General features: G+C 33.2%; 1 protein-coding gene across 1 annotated transcript in view; it reads left to right on the top strand.

Annotated features, from left to right (window-relative positions):
• The window catches only part of TRAPPC12 (trafficking protein particle complex subunit 12), a 132,252-nt gene extending 118,059 nt beyond the window's left edge, over window positions 1–14,193 (top strand). The window contains exons 10-12 of the mRNA XM_051976048.1: window positions 9,067–9,167; window positions 10,104–10,191; window positions 11,248–14,193. Of these exons, the coding sequence (XP_051832008.1) occupies window positions 9,067–9,167; window positions 10,104–10,191; window positions 11,248–11,490 (432 nt within the window). The 3' untranslated portion in view covers window positions 11,491–14,193. The remainder of the gene's footprint in view (window positions 1–9,066; window positions 9,168–10,103; window positions 10,192–11,247) is intronic.
• Window positions 14,194–15,736: the final 1,543 nt, after the last annotated feature.

A 15,736-nucleotide genomic window follows, 5' to 3' on the forward strand; every position in this document is an offset into this window, starting at 1 on the left:
AAAATATTGAAATGTCAGGTGACATAAAAATTCTTATCTCACTAAAAATTTCTAGAAATTCAAAAGGGGGACACCAATAATGGGGTACCACATGCTGCCTACTTTATATATGGGCTTCTGATCACTAGCTTTCCATTTTAATTTTTCAAAAAATGTTTCCCTTTGTAGAGAAGAAAAAAGTCTGGGCTTGTTACAAGTAGGGCTTAATCCCTAGTTTGAGTCCACCTTTATCAATATGTGCTATTCACATTTTTTATTAAATGCTTTTTTGAAAGATAATTGGTTAAAGATTTGTGGCATTGTTTTTAAATATTAATCCTAGATATAAAAAAGAGGTAGGTCAATCACTCACCTTAACACTCTGATTATCTGTACTGATGAAATCACCATCATTTACTTGAAAATCAAATGACAGATCCTCAATTTGCTACCTATCTCTTTATTATATACAGATTCCTTTTGAGCTACTCTTTTTTTTAAATTTAATTTTATTTTTTAATAGCTTTTTATTTACAAGTTATATGTATGGGTAATTTTACAGCATTGACAATTGCCAAACCTTTTATTCCAATTTTTCTCCTCCTTTCCCCCACTCCTTCCCCTAGATGGCAGGATGACCAATACATGTTAAATATATTAAAGTATAAATTAGATACACAATAAGTATACATAACCAAACCATTATTTTGCTGTACAAAAAGAATCAAACTCTGAAATATTGTACAATTAGCCTGTGAAGGAAATCCAAAATGCAGGCAGGCAAAAATATAGGGATTGGGAATTCAATGTAATGGTTCTTAGTGATCTCCCAGAGTTCTTTCGCTGGGCATAGCTGATTCAGTTCATTATCATATAATATTGTTGTTGAAGTATATAAGGATCTCCTGGCCCTGCTCGTTTTACTCAGCGTCAGTTCGTGTAAATTTGAGCTACTCTTGAGTTCTGTACAGAGGAACTTTAAGTAGGTGGGAAGAATGCAGAAAAATATCATACCAGGATAGAAAATGTCAGCTTTTTAAAATGAAACCTAATTCTGTAAACTCATTGGTATTCTTGGGGAATTTTCTACATAATCTACTGAATTAAAGAGCTTTAGAAGTAATATGATGTTTAAACATATGAGAAACATTCTCCTTGAGTTCTTTAAATTTATTTCTCCCTGATTCATATGCAACTCCTTTGTAATTGTTTTGAGCCATAATGTTTCAAACTTAGAAAACAGGAAGAGAAATTACAGAAAACAAGGACATATTTAGGACTTAAAGATGATTCACTTATATCAACAAGTTATCCATTTGTGCCCTAGAAAGGAAAGGCTAATAGCCATCTGAAAGCAAATGTCTCTTACTCAAAAAAATAACAACAACAATAGATTGAAGGTAGAAGCTACAGTATTGAGAGAGCAAGATGGGAAGTAGTCTTCTAAAACAGGAAGACATTTGGTCTTCTAGAGAAAAGGAAGGGAGAATAGGGAACAGGTTAAGGACCTGGTTACGTTAGAGTAGACAAACAAGAATTAAAAGAGAAAATTGTGCTGTGGCAAAGATGATAGTTCAATAAAATTCCATTTTGGTGCCCTGCTGTGGGGCACTTAGTAGTCCTGGGTTCTCAAGGGTACTGCCTGCAGAATACAAACTCTAGGCAGATTCTGCCAAATTTAAAGCCTTTCCAGTGATGGAGCATGTGTCAGGCATCCAAAGATCAGTCTAATTTGTATTTGAAAAGGCTTCTTACTCTTTTATCTTATAGAAAGCTGACTTTTCACTCTCAGGAACTTTTAGCATCCTCTCAAATTGCAGGATTATTGCTTGTGTCCAAAGAGGGAGTATCCAAACTCCAATAAAGTTGTCACTCAAGCACTGAAATTAGTATAACTGAATACTCTATTCCAGCTTCTTCTTGGCTTTGTGACAGGTTAACTCAATGAATCTTTGTAGACTCTTAAAGTTTAAGTCCTTTTACAGGCTAGAACCCCAAGCATTTCATTTTCTCTCTACCTGTTTCCCCAAAGTGATCCAAGTTCAGTACACCTATTCCAGGTCACACAGTTTCTGACCAGTTAAGGGGGGATAGAGGTATTTTTGTCCCAGTGAATTCACCACTTCAGGTTAATCTCCCAACCATTTCCTAGTTTCTCTGTCACAAGAAACAGAATTCTATTTTACTGAATTCAGAGTTATCTACTATCTTCTACTTTGCTAGAAGCGTTCATTCTTTCTTTTTTAAAGGTTAGGGACTCCATTTACTCCCTTTCAGTTCTCAGTTGCTTTCTGTTCAAGAGGCCTTAAAAAATAATAGGATGCAGTTCATGAGGCCATACTAATTTGAAAGCCTATGCTTTTCAAAAGTAACCTTTAACTCAGTATTTTGTCACCACTGTCATCAACCAAACATATTGAAAAATTCCTGTATATAGGATATTCTCCCAGGCCCTAGAATTATATGAAAGCATCAGCCTGTTCTCAGAATACTTATAGTCTGAGATGAATACTATATAAATAGTAGATAGTAAAACAAATTTAAAAGTTTTCTAACAAATATTAAGTGCCAAGGAAGTAGTGTTCATATTAGAGCTGCAAGAGGACAGGAAAGGAGGTAATTGTTGCTGACTGAGGGGAATTAAGTATATGGAAATGGCAATTAAGGGGGAATGAACAGAGCATGTTTGGGCAATTAGGATGGATTGTATAAAAGAGTAATGAAATTCAGGTTTAAGAGGACCTCAAAATGCCAGGGTAAGGATTTTGGATTCATTCTGGCATTCAAGGTTCCAGTTGATCTCTAGTTCATTAAATTCCTTCATTCACAATGTGTTGGGCATTAATATGGTATACAAAGAAGTATATGGCTTCACTCTTTCCTCACACAGATATTTAAAATACAAGGCTATTTCTTTGCATGATAAATGCTCCATGAATGGTATTTACAATGTATTGTAGTAATTCAGAAGGGAAGGAGATTACTTCAGGTGAAGCATTTGAGCAGGTCTTTTTCAAGAATGGAGTTTTGGAGCTGGGCTTTTAAAAATCCTTAGGATTTCTGTAGATGAAGATATCAAAAGATGGAAGATTTTTACCCCACAGTGTAGTCACAGTTCTCAAGTGAGACAATGAAATAAAGCATTTTGGAAACATTAAAGAGCTACGTAAATTTCCTCTATTATCTTTATTATTTATCTTTGTTAAGTTTTATATACAATTCAGTTTGGATAGACTATATAATTTCTGTGTAGGAAGAGGGGGAATATGGCTTACATAGAGTTTTAGGTGCTAATAATATATACAGGAAGAAATTTCTTATAAGAAATTAGGTATATAAATGAACTCTTTGAAGAAGGGACTAAAATGATCTTCTCCATGCCTCCAGTCTCTCTTCTCTTCCATATATCTTCCTCGTAGATACAAAATTGAAATTTCCTAAAAACATAGGTCTATGTCAATTTTGTATCTATGAGGAAAACATATTATTTATTTTGTTAAATGTTTACTATTTACATTTTATTTAGGGGAATTAAAATGGGAATTAGGGCAACATGCTGCAACTTGGGCTGAGAGTTTGACACTTGTATTCTAGTGAACTGAGAGGTTAAATGATATACTTGGGAGACACACAGCTAGTTATGTGTCAGAGGCAGAACTTGAATTCAGGTCTTTCTAGATTGGACACTCGTCTATCTACTATACCCTGACTTGCATAAATAAATAAACCAAATAAAAGGTTTCCTAAATTGATAAATTGTAAAATTAAACAATGTGAATTGAAAATTACAAATGTTTTTTATGTGCAAACTGCAAAACAAATTAAAAAAAAAAACACCTAAATGTCTAGAAACAATGCATCAAACTAAATACCAGCATGTTTATGACTAGGATGTAATTAATGGCAGTTAATATAAAGATACATGTGGGAATTTTAGTTCATGACATACTTAATATGTCAGTTATATAGTATGACTACTAAAAATCTATACACCGTGAGTTTGCATTTATTGAAGTATAGTTTCGAGATTGTAGTATGATAGAAAATATACAAATAGGCATCAGAAAACAGTATTAATCTTGACACAGGCATTTAGTATCTATGTGATTTATTCTTCCAAGCCTTTGTCCTTTTCTTCATCCACAAAATAGAAATAATCCTTTCCCCATGTAAATTGAGTTATTTTAAAGATCATATGAAGTAATGTATGTGAAAATACTTTGACATCCATAAAGCATTCTCAGAAAATAAGATGTTATTACCTATGTCACTAAACTACTCATGCCACATCTAAAATAGTGCTCAATTCTAGTTACCATGTTTTAAAAGGAACCTTGACAAAGTGTATTTAGGGTAAGGCAGCCAGGATTGTGAGGGACCCTTAACTATTTTCAGGAGGAATGGAGAAGTTAGTCTAGAGATAGACAAGTTATTTTTCTTCAAATATTTAAGGGACTTAGGTTTGTTTATGTTGCACTACAGAATAGAATTGATAGATAATGATGATTAGACAGAGGCAGAGATATAAGAAAAAACTTTCAAACAATTCTACTAGAATAGCGTTTGAGGTAGTAAAGTCAATTCCATCAAACAAGCAATGTGCCAGATGAACATCATTACAGAAAATATTTGTAAGATCCCTTCTTTGGATGATAGATAGTACTAGATATCCTATAAAGTTTATTCCAATTCTGTGATTCTCATAGTTGGTTTGTACCTTTAACTTGACACATTAAATCTCACTAGTTCATCAATTCTAAAAATAATTGAGTATACAGTACATGTGCTAGTTACGTATAGAGTGTAAAGAAATATGCCTGAGCCACAGTGAGGCTCCTAAGAAACTCACATCTTACTAAGTGATATATATGTACAATGTCATGACAAAATAAAATAATACATGGTATATCCATTATGTCTCCTTGTAGAAAGCAAGCTCATTGAATATAGGAACAATTTCATTTTTGTCCTTGAATACCTAATACCTAACATAATAAGTGCTTAATAAGTGTTTTTCAAAATAATAATTTTTTTTTGCTTTATTAATGCCAAATAAGTGGCATAAACAATCTGCCAGTGAAATTTAGAAGAAAAAAAGAATATTGTGGCCTACAATGGGCAGAGGATGCTTGCTTGAAAAAAGTTTCTTGAGCTAATCCTTGAAAAATGGGTAGGATTTGAATTGTTAGAGAAGGAAAAGAGATGGTAAGTAGAGGTACTGTGACAGAAATAAATATGATGTTTTATATGGGCTATAAAACACTCTGGCTGAAGCAAATAGCTTCAGTAGGAGTAAATCTGAGGTGAAATGCTAGCAGGGAACAGTATTATAGCTTATCATAAATGCAAGTCCCTATAGACTTTTGATTCCAAACCATAGGAAATCATTAATTGACTAGGACATGGTGACATAATTAAAGAAGTGTTTTAGGGAGAATGATTTGGTGTGGTAATAAAAACTGATTAATAGGAGAAGTGGTAGAAGGCAACAAAAGCAGTTGAATAAATATCTTATTACAATATGGTCAGATGTAATATAGTGATTGCAATGAAAATAGAAAATGAGTGGATATGAATGACAATATGAAGAAAGTATTGAGGTGGGGGAAAGAATGGCTGGCTACTCATTGAATATAGGTATTGAGAAAAAGGGAATAGTCAAAGTTGAATTTGAAACTGAGTTTAGATGGCTAATTTCTCATATTCTTTTTTCCTTTTTCCTCAACTTCTGAGAAAGGAAAAGATTACTGGATTTTAGTGGGGAGAAGAATGACTTCAATTTTGAATGTTTTGAGTTTGAAATACTGTCCAAGGGAAACATTCGTGCAATGATTGGAAATGCAGAACTGGATACAGTAAGACAGATAGAAATCTTGCAGTAAATCACATGGCTAAAGTCATGAACATAGATAATCAATAAACATTTATTAAATGCTTCTTATGTGCCAGGCACAGTACTAAGTGCAGATAAGAGAGAATATAGATAGAAAAGAACAAGAACTGAGGATTAGACATTAAGAAACAGCCACAGTTGTAGTGGGGGAAAAAAGAAAGAGAATCACAATTGTGAAATTTTGAGTTCGTAGGGCCTGTAACAGTTATGTAGACTAAATCCATGCCCAAAAGGAATTCCTACCTTACTATATAGTACCCACCAAGTAGTCATCTATCTTCCATTTAAATCCCTCAGTGAGGAAGAATTGACTGGGCAATGGGCAAACCATTCTCCTTATAAATACTGCTGGTTAGTGAGAGTTTTTTGGACATCAAAAAATTTGACTCTGCAGCTTTCATTGCTCTTACCTCTGCCCTGTGGAGGCAGACAAAGCAAATCTAATCTTTCTTTCACACGATTGAATGAAGCAGAATTTGCGGTAGCTAAAAGGAAATGTGAGATGTGCAAATGTTCATATGGACTTTTATGTGCCTGAGACTTCTGAGCTCATATTGGTCGGATCAGCCACAGCCACTGTACCTTGACTCCAGCAGAGTGATGTCATTTTGGGCCTTTTTGAGAAAGAACAAGCACCAGTCAACTAAGCAGCTAGCCCATCAGATACATGAAGACATCTGTCATGTCCTTCTTAGTCTTCCTCCTTTAGACCTCAATTCTTTGAAATTGTCCTTATCTGACATGGATTCAAGGCCTTTCAATGTCCTGGTTGCCTCATCTGGACATTCTGTAGATGATCAGTATCTTTTCTATATTGTTGTGTCCTCAACATGGTGCTCCAGATGGGGCCTGCCTATTTCAGAAAAAAAAGAGATCTAGTTATCAACATTTCAAAAAGGAAAATAATTAGGGAAAAAATCACAGTAATGTCAGATACAGTAGGATTTTTTTTTTCCCATTTTATATCATCAAGTCTTGAAATAGTCAATTGTAAGAGAGTCTGACATACTAGATAGAAATACTCTGGAGAAAATTCAGCACAGTGCCATCAGGAAAAATGAGGGGGTTATTGTAAGTAGGTATGAGCTTTATAAAATAAGTATATTATATATAAATCTGACTTCTTATTGTTTACATATTCACAATGTCCTATGGATATTAGATATTGTTCATTTAGTCTTCTTTGTCATGCTGTCCTCTTAACTATGAATCTGCATAAAAATTATGAGTAGGGATAAATATTCAGGCTTTTTTGATGGGGAGAGATGCACATATGAGCACTGGCAGTCAGGCACATGGTTGCCAGCACTCAAACAATCTGCTTCCCTCTTTTCCTCCAACTAGTCAGATGCACTATCAGCTTTTTAAAATATATTTTTTTATTTTTCTCCATGAAAATCAGTGCTTTCAAAGAGTTGATTCTGTCACTTAAAGCTGACTTAAATCATTTATTTGTGTAGTAAAATTGACTATAAAGAAGCAGACCTTCATTCTAATCATAGATCATTTCAGCAGATAGGAAAGAGTGTGACTAGAGTTTTATTAATATCATTCATTAAAAATTAGCTAGTTTGAGTTTTAAAAATTACTGCCTCAACTTAATTATCATATTCCAACTTCTAAAAATCCCATTATAATAAACTCTATTACTTCTAATATTTATTTTTACAAAATTTCATAATCATAGAAAATAAGGATAGTCCATGTTTTTGACCTATTCATGAGGGAGGATGCTCCAAACCTAGAAAGTGAAGAAAAGTATATCCCTGTTTCTCCCATATCTGTCATGTTCTATTTTGTATCATATTCAGCTGTGTGTTTATTGTATCTATATATCCTTCCCTCCTAACATTTTTTAAAACTTTCTTTTAGTCAAGAATTATATTTTTCATATTTGTATACCTGGTCTATAGATAGTGCCTTTCCTATAGTAAGTGCTTAATCTGTGTTTATTGAATTGAATTCCTTATATCCCAGCTCATCTTGTTCCTTTTTTACTCTCTTGTGTCTTTCTGTGTGCTGTTTTGTTTGGGTGGATAGTTTGAGAATTTAGGTCAGTTATGTTTAGGAGGTTGGAATGCTTAATGAGATGGGAAGGGATGAGTGGAAATGAAGGATAATTTCTTCTTGATGACAGGACAAAAGAACTGTCAACTCATTTATGGCTCACCTCAGTTTTCTTCTAATCAAAATGCAAACGGCAGCAATCAAGTTTCATTATACTGAGACCACTGTATCAAAAAAAAAAAAAAGATCAGAGAATAAATTGTATAGAATATAAAATTTGAAAGAGCTAGAAAGAAACTTTAGAAATTATTGAGTACAAACAACCTCATCATTTTAGGAAGGAAAGGGAAGTTCAGAGAAGTTAAATGATTTGTCCATCATGATTCAAAAAAACACACTTAGTGACAAAACCAAAACTAAAAACAAGTTTTCCTCATATACAGTTGAGACCTCTTTCATTATTACTAATAAGTGTCCTTTAGAACAAAAAAAAAAGGCTTGTTTTATGTAACTCTGATGCCTTAGAAGGTGTATATGTTAGCGATTTTTTTTCCTGAATTCATTATGACATTCATAATCAGAAAATATTTTGCATTAACCAGAAGGGGGAAAAATGTCTGAGATGTGCAGATGTCATATACTGTTTTTCTCCTATTCAAATACTAACTTTAATAACATTTATTCATTAAATAACAACTTAAATGATATATTGTCACTTCAAGATGAATATTTCAGCTGGTCTCTTAACGAGCAGTAAAAGTTATTAATTTTGACATGTTTTACATCTTTTTAAAAAATTACCTTTTTATTTCAAATTATTAACAACTTTCCACTTCAAAAGGGAAGACGAGTGTTATTTAGCAGTTTATTATATTAATTTTATATCATATTTATTATACTAATTTTAATAATATTCATCTAGTAAGATATATACATAAAGAATTTTGTATACTCCTGTAATAACAACAGATCATTATTTTTATTATGTGAACTAATAGCTTCAGTCTCTTTTCAAAAAATAACTATTGGTGATTGATTGATATGATCTTAAGAATTCTATTTTCTCTTACCTGATGTTCCAGTATCTTCACATTGTAATTTTAATTCACTTTTAAAGTAGTTCGATGTTGTTTGAATGCTTCATTTAGTATGTTAACTGAACTATTCACTTTTTTTTTCCAAATCAGATTGGAGACATAAAAATGGCTGAAAAATATTTTCAGGATGTTGAAAGAGTATCACAGAAATTGGATGGACTTCAGAATAAAATAATGGTTTTAATGAACAGGTATATATATTTAAACCTAAGTATAAGCCATACTTTTTTTTTTTTAGAACTTCTACAAAAGTTTTACATTTTGCTTAATGAACATCAAAACCTTTTAGAGAGCTTCTGTCTCATTCTGACTTCTTTCCTACCTGTGTCTGTCAAGTAGGACTGACTAGGGCTAAGATGATAGATGCAAGATAAACCTAGCAAATTATGAGGACTAATAGCACTTATTTCCCAAGTTTATAATGAGAATCAAATGAGATAATATTTGGAAAGTACTTTACCCAGTGCCTGGCACACAGTAAGCATTATATAAATGTTAGTTCTCATTATATTATTATTAATGTAATTATAATAGCCTGAATTGAAATTTTGTTTCTTTAATTATGAAAATTGTTTTAAAGGTCCTTGTTCCTTTGGTTCTTCACAACATTGCTTATATAATCCCCAAACATAAATGTTTGTTTTAGGTGGCTCACCCTTGTTTTGTTTCATGTATTGTGGTGATCTGTTGAGGAATCTGACTTTATGAGTAAAATTATGTCTTAATATGCAACTATGTGTGCATATACATTTATTAAGATGCAAGTTATCATAGATGGTAGGTGGGAAACACATAGGAATGGAAAATACAAATCAGGCAGGTATCCATTTTTATAGCAGAAAGTAATTTTAGGTTGAGTTCCTGTGTGTAAATTAATGAAAGTTAGACTCACTTTATTTTGCTAGCCAGAATGTATAAAATAGTTCAATCAACCAAAATGTCACTACCTCCGTCTGGAAAGCATTAACACCCAGACTGCTCAAGATTACACTTTGAAGAGCAAATGTCAGAAATGCTCATATCTTTAAAGTTACGGGTAGGGGGAAGGGGACAGCATCAATTCTGTTTGATATATTATCATTTTGAGTTCTCCAAGTTAATTGCTTTTTGTGTCACTTATATTACAGAGCATTCCTTCATCTTGGACAGAATAACTTTGCAGAGGCTCACAAATTCTTCACAGAAATTCTGAGGATTGAACCCACAAATGCAGTGGTAAATTTTCTTAGGAGAAACATTTTCAGTAACCCTAGAACTCAAAACACAAGTACAATACAACAAATCTTTATGAAGCAAGTGCTTATGTAGAACATTATGCTGAGCATTGGAAAGGGAGAGAAGGGAAGTAAAGGAAGAAATAAAGAGTTAGATGAACTCAGAACCTGTCTTCAAACACTTTCCTGCCTGAAATAGCTGTTATGTAAAATATCACAGGAAAAGTGCATTAGAAAAGGGTAGAATAGAGTTTTGGGCTTCATGCTTTCTGCAGATTTACATTTAGAACTAAAAGCATAAGAGGTAGACCATCTGGTAGAGTGCCATCATTTTATAGATGAGAAAACTGTCTCTGAGAAATTTAGTGACCTGCCCAAAATCACATTGGTAGAATAAGTGGCAGAAACAGACTGAATCAGGTCTTCTGGGAAAAAAAATTCAGCCCTTTTTCCTGAACCATCATGACTCTCCATTAAATTATTTTAATAATTTAATAAAGAGAATTATTTGAAGCCTTGAGAGGCTAAATCACACTGGTAATATCTGTAAGAAGCTGGATTCAAATCTATTCCTATTATAATTAGATTAGGTTCCTGCTTCCAGGTCTGGCACTTTATTAGCTGGAACCTGGGTGTTAGTTAAGAAAGGTACAAGTACTAGCTATGCTACCACCATAGGCCAGGAGCTAGTTATTTTCTTTTTCTGGACCTTAGCTTTTTTTCCTTTTTTGTCATATAAAAAGGTTGATTTAGATGGCCTCTAAATGTCCTTCTTTCTGACTTATTTTCAGTTCCCTTTGCATCAGGTAAATTATTTTATCTAATTACCATAAGTTTTTTGTTTTTATTTTTTGTACTGATGAGTACCCATTGACTCCAGTGTAGGCCACAGAAGACTTAGTTGAAAACAAATCCTCGTACAAAGAACTTGAGGTGTGGAAGAGTATTTGGGTATAGAAGAACAAGTATATGTGTTTCTGAGTTAATTATAGAAGGTATTTTTCCAAACATTTATTCAGTCAGGTCTGATTCCATGATCTGTGTTCTGTTTCTCTAGGCTAATAACAATGCTGCTGTTTGTCTGCTTTATCTGGGGAAATTGAAGGATTCCCTCCGGCAGCTGGAAGGGATGGTTCAGCAGGATCCTAAACACTACCTACATGAGAGTGTTCTTTTCAATTTGACAACTATGTATGAACTGGAGTCATCCCGAAGTATGCAGAAGAAGCAGTCTCTGCTTGAGGCTGTAGCTGTCAAAGAGGGTGACAGCTTTAACACTCAGTGTCTCAAGTTAGGATAGATTAGTTAATTTTGCCAGCTCCTTTCCTGAAAAGCTAATTAAAAATTGTACATACTAAAGATAATATATAAACGTTACTCTTAATAGATTAAAAACAATCTCTTGTATTATTGTAATTTGGAGAGTAACTGAGGTATCTAAAGGGCATCTGGAACAACTACCCAGACTCTCCCAGCACTGACAGTTTATTGAGTTTCAGCCAGCTTTCTCCCTGCAGTCCTGCCACTATTTTTGGAGGAAAATGAGGTAAACATACTATTAGACTGTTATTCATAGCTAGAGACAATTCAGATTATGCAGTTGGAGGCCTTTTGTTTACTCACTGAAACTAACCTGCTTCATTTATTTATTTCTGAATGTCCTAAGAGAGAAGTTGAAAAATATAATACAAACCAAATCCAGTGTATGCCCAAGTATTCAAGGGAATTTATGAATAATGAAAGGGAAATTTATATTCTACAACTGGTAGTCACCTTCTCGTGCATTCCCCTAAAACTAAATGTATCAGTTTTATTAATCAAACTCTTTTGATTAATACCTCATATTTAAAACTTTGGGCTCTCAAAAAAGTTTCTCAATGGGTGGGGTGAAGAATCCATCATTAAATTTCTTCTCTTTTATACTTTACAAATTAGGGGCAGGAGAGTAAAACAAAATTGAAGGATAATTTTTTGAAGGTAAAATGTATACATGTGTTTGGTATTTTAGAGTTTTTATATATACATATATATATAAACAAATTTGAGGGAAGTTTGAGGGGCCCCAATTATACATAAATGTTAAATCTTTTATGTTTGGATTTATAGCCACTACTATATTTAGGAATTGTTTTGTTTTCAGAAAGACCAGTATACCAAAAAAAGGCAGATGAGAAGATTATTCATATTATTGAAGGATTTTTCACAATACAAAAAGTGATTTTAATCCTCAAGGACTTCTTAAATTGCAAGCATTTTAAGTGATTACTTTAAAACAAATCTGTTGCAAAACACAAGATAAACCTGTATTTCCTTTTGACTTGTAAAAAAAAATTTTTTTCTAAAAATGCATAAAAAAAGTTTCTCAAACACAGGTATCTTATCTGTCTGGAAAACATTTTAAAAGTATTTTAGTATATTTTAGATTAGAAATTCTTAACCTTAAGTTCATTCATAATTCTATTTTAAAAATATTTTTATAACTATTTTACTATAATTGGTTTTCTTTGTAATCATTTGTATTTTTGTTTTATGTATTGAAAAATATTCTGGAAAGAGTCCATAAATCAAAGTGGGCCATGGCAAACAAAAAAAGTTCAGAAATCCTGTTTTAGAGACTGATTATAGAATTTAGAGTGAAGAAAGCAAAGAGACCTGAAATTATAATACTCTTCTAGGAAGTTTTTTTTGTTTGTTTTGTTTTTTAATTTAGGTTTATAGGAAGACAAAATTAAAACTTTTCACTTAAAAACGACTAAGTATCAGATGATGTAATTTAGAGTCTTTTACTTCGAAGACTGCTTCCAATCTGGCCTCAGGGGAATGAGAGATGGAGGCTTTCCCCTCTGGCTCAAATCTGGAACCAAATTGGGGAAGGAGACAGGCAGTCTCAAGGGAATTGGTAATGGATTATGGAATCTGTCATTTCTAGGTCAGTGGTTCAAAACAGGAGGAGGTCAGTTGTGCATGAAAGTGGTTAATGTCTCATGGTTGTCTCTTAGACATAGCTGAAGTAAATTGGAAATATGAATCATAATTCCTAGTAGGCAGGCATCTACATCCCAGAAACCACTACCTTCATTCCCATTAATTGGTACCCATAGTGAGAGTATCACTAGAAAAGGGCCATGCATACAGTCAGTCTTGTTGATCTAAATACCCTTTCAGTTCTACAAATTACTTCATCCAATCAGAGTTATACAGCTAATGGAGTTTAAGGATTGAAAGAATACATACATTGCAATTCTAAGTATGCTTTGTACTCTACATAAGCTAAGCTGGTTAATTTTTTTTTTTTACTTGTTTGGGTTTTTTTTTTTTTTTTTTTTTTTTTGTCTTTTGGGTTTCATTGGAAATTCCAGTTTCATTGGATTTTGCTTTTTCAATTAAGTCTCTTGTGAGCTTTTAAACTTAAGCAAAGAAATTCTCCTGTTTTTTGTATATTTGCAACTAGTCTATCAAATGGAGGTATTAATATATTTGACACAAAATTGTAAATCTTTTCTAAGTTATTTATCTGGACTTCAGAGAATAGAAGGACAATTACCTATACTTCTAGAAAGCTCAATAATTGAATATTAAAGGAATCTGCCTACTATATAATTCTAAGGTTATTGCATATCCACTATTAAAGCAAAAGATTTTTTTTAAACTGACATTAATGTTATCAGCCTTATCCTCAAATTTTGAATTCATCAAGTCTATGTTCATCATAAGGAGGAATTTGTTTATAATTACAGACCTTTGATGCTATTTGTGGAAAACTGTGGTGTTGTGGAAAGAAAAATGTTTTTCCTAGTTGAAAAGTGTGAATTCCATTTTTACTATTGATTATTTGTATAACCTTTAGGCAAGTCACCTGTTTCATTCTTCTGGGCTTTAAGTTTCCTCATTTGAAACTCAGGGGAAGAAATGGATGCTGTAAATTATCTCTAGCTTCCAGCTCTAGATCTTAAGATTTTCTTCAGGCCCTCAAAATAAAATGCAGAGACTTGATTAAAACTCATTTCTTAGTAATTGTTGTTGTTGTTTTTAATTTAATTTATCCTTGAGAATTCAGCTTTTGTATACATAACACTGTGATAATTTCAAATATCTCATGATCTGGGGTGTAGGCTACGGATCTACCTTTTTTGTTAAAAGAGAGATTATGAGGAGTGAAGGAGAGAGGTGCTAAAATCCAGTAGTTCCTACTATTGAGGCTTTCTTCCTGAAAGCTTTGTTGACATGAATTTGGGCAATCAAAAAGTTTTAAATCACATGGAAAAGAGGGAGAGCTTTGGCCACATAGTGAAGTGCCCAGGCCAGAAAAAAATAGGGCAGCCAAAATAATGAAATTTATAGAGCGTTTATTGGTAGCTAGCAACTGAAGCCCAACACCAACACTGGAGGGGTCAGTAATGAGTGGCCTCAGGGCCATATATTTATAGAAAGAAAAGAGACATCAAAATGTTTCTTGATATATTTGTCATAATAAAGGAATTTCTATTCTAAACAGGAGGCAAAAAGTTATCACTTTAAGGGGGTCATTCTCAGGCAGCAGCAAGTAGCATTTCTTTAAGCTTATCAGGTTGTCAAGGTCTCAAGACTCTCAGGACGGTACATCTGGGTTGTTAAAAATACATCTGCATTAGGAAGGGAAGAAGTAGTAATAAACTTCTAACTACAAAGATTCAAGTTTATGTTTCTCATGGTCCCATTTTGGGGTGCTTTTCCACTTCAATAGTAAAGAGTGTTCTGAGGCATTTTGTTTCTGAAATAAATGTTACAAGTTGACTAGGATCTCTAGAAATTAAGCCCTAAAAATAAGATAAATATTCTGAATTGTAATGATAACACATTTTTATTGTACTTTAAAATTTACAAATGGCTTCTTTCATATCTCTGCAAGATAGCTAGTAAAAGTACTGTTAACCCATCTTTTACAAATGAGGAAATAGGCTCAGAGGTTGAGAAATTTTTCTATGGCAATTAATACAAAGTATCAGAGCAGAGATTTGAACCCAAGTCTCTTGACTGCTGCTATACTACCATTTCCATGATGCCTTCATGTCTCAAGAAAGGTCATTCAGAATGTTTACTGCTTTGTGAAACACTCGTGCCTTTACTGTTTCCAGAATGTTTTAAGGGAAGAACCTCATAGAAACTAGCAAAGTATGGTAATGGATCCATGTGGGGCAAGAAAGATTGAGGAGCTGAAGATGCAAAAACAGTACCAACAGTTTTGAAGTTAGGTAACAAAGCTGAAACATAATATTTGGAAGACTTGGGGCTATGGAACCTAAGAAACCACTCTCTTTGTAGAGCTTTGTAAGGGTTACTTAGAGGCCATAGTACTGCCTCCTGGAATTCTCTTTAAGCCTCAAGTGGTATTGTTATTTTCCCTTTCTCTCACTCATGAATTATGAATTAGATAAAGTGTTTCCTTGGCACATCCCTACTTTGTTACTCGCTACTAAAATGCTAGAGACTTGAAGCAGATGAGATCTAGAGTTTTAAGGACTGTCATGAAGATGGATTATACTTGTACTGTTTTGCTCCAGAGGACT

This window comes from Antechinus flavipes, chromosome 2 (assembly GCF_016432865.1).
Source record: "Antechinus flavipes isolate AdamAnt ecotype Samford, QLD, Australia chromosome 2, AdamAnt_v2, whole genome shotgun sequence".
NCBI lineage: Eukaryota > Metazoa > Chordata > Mammalia > Dasyuromorphia > Dasyuridae > Antechinus > Antechinus flavipes.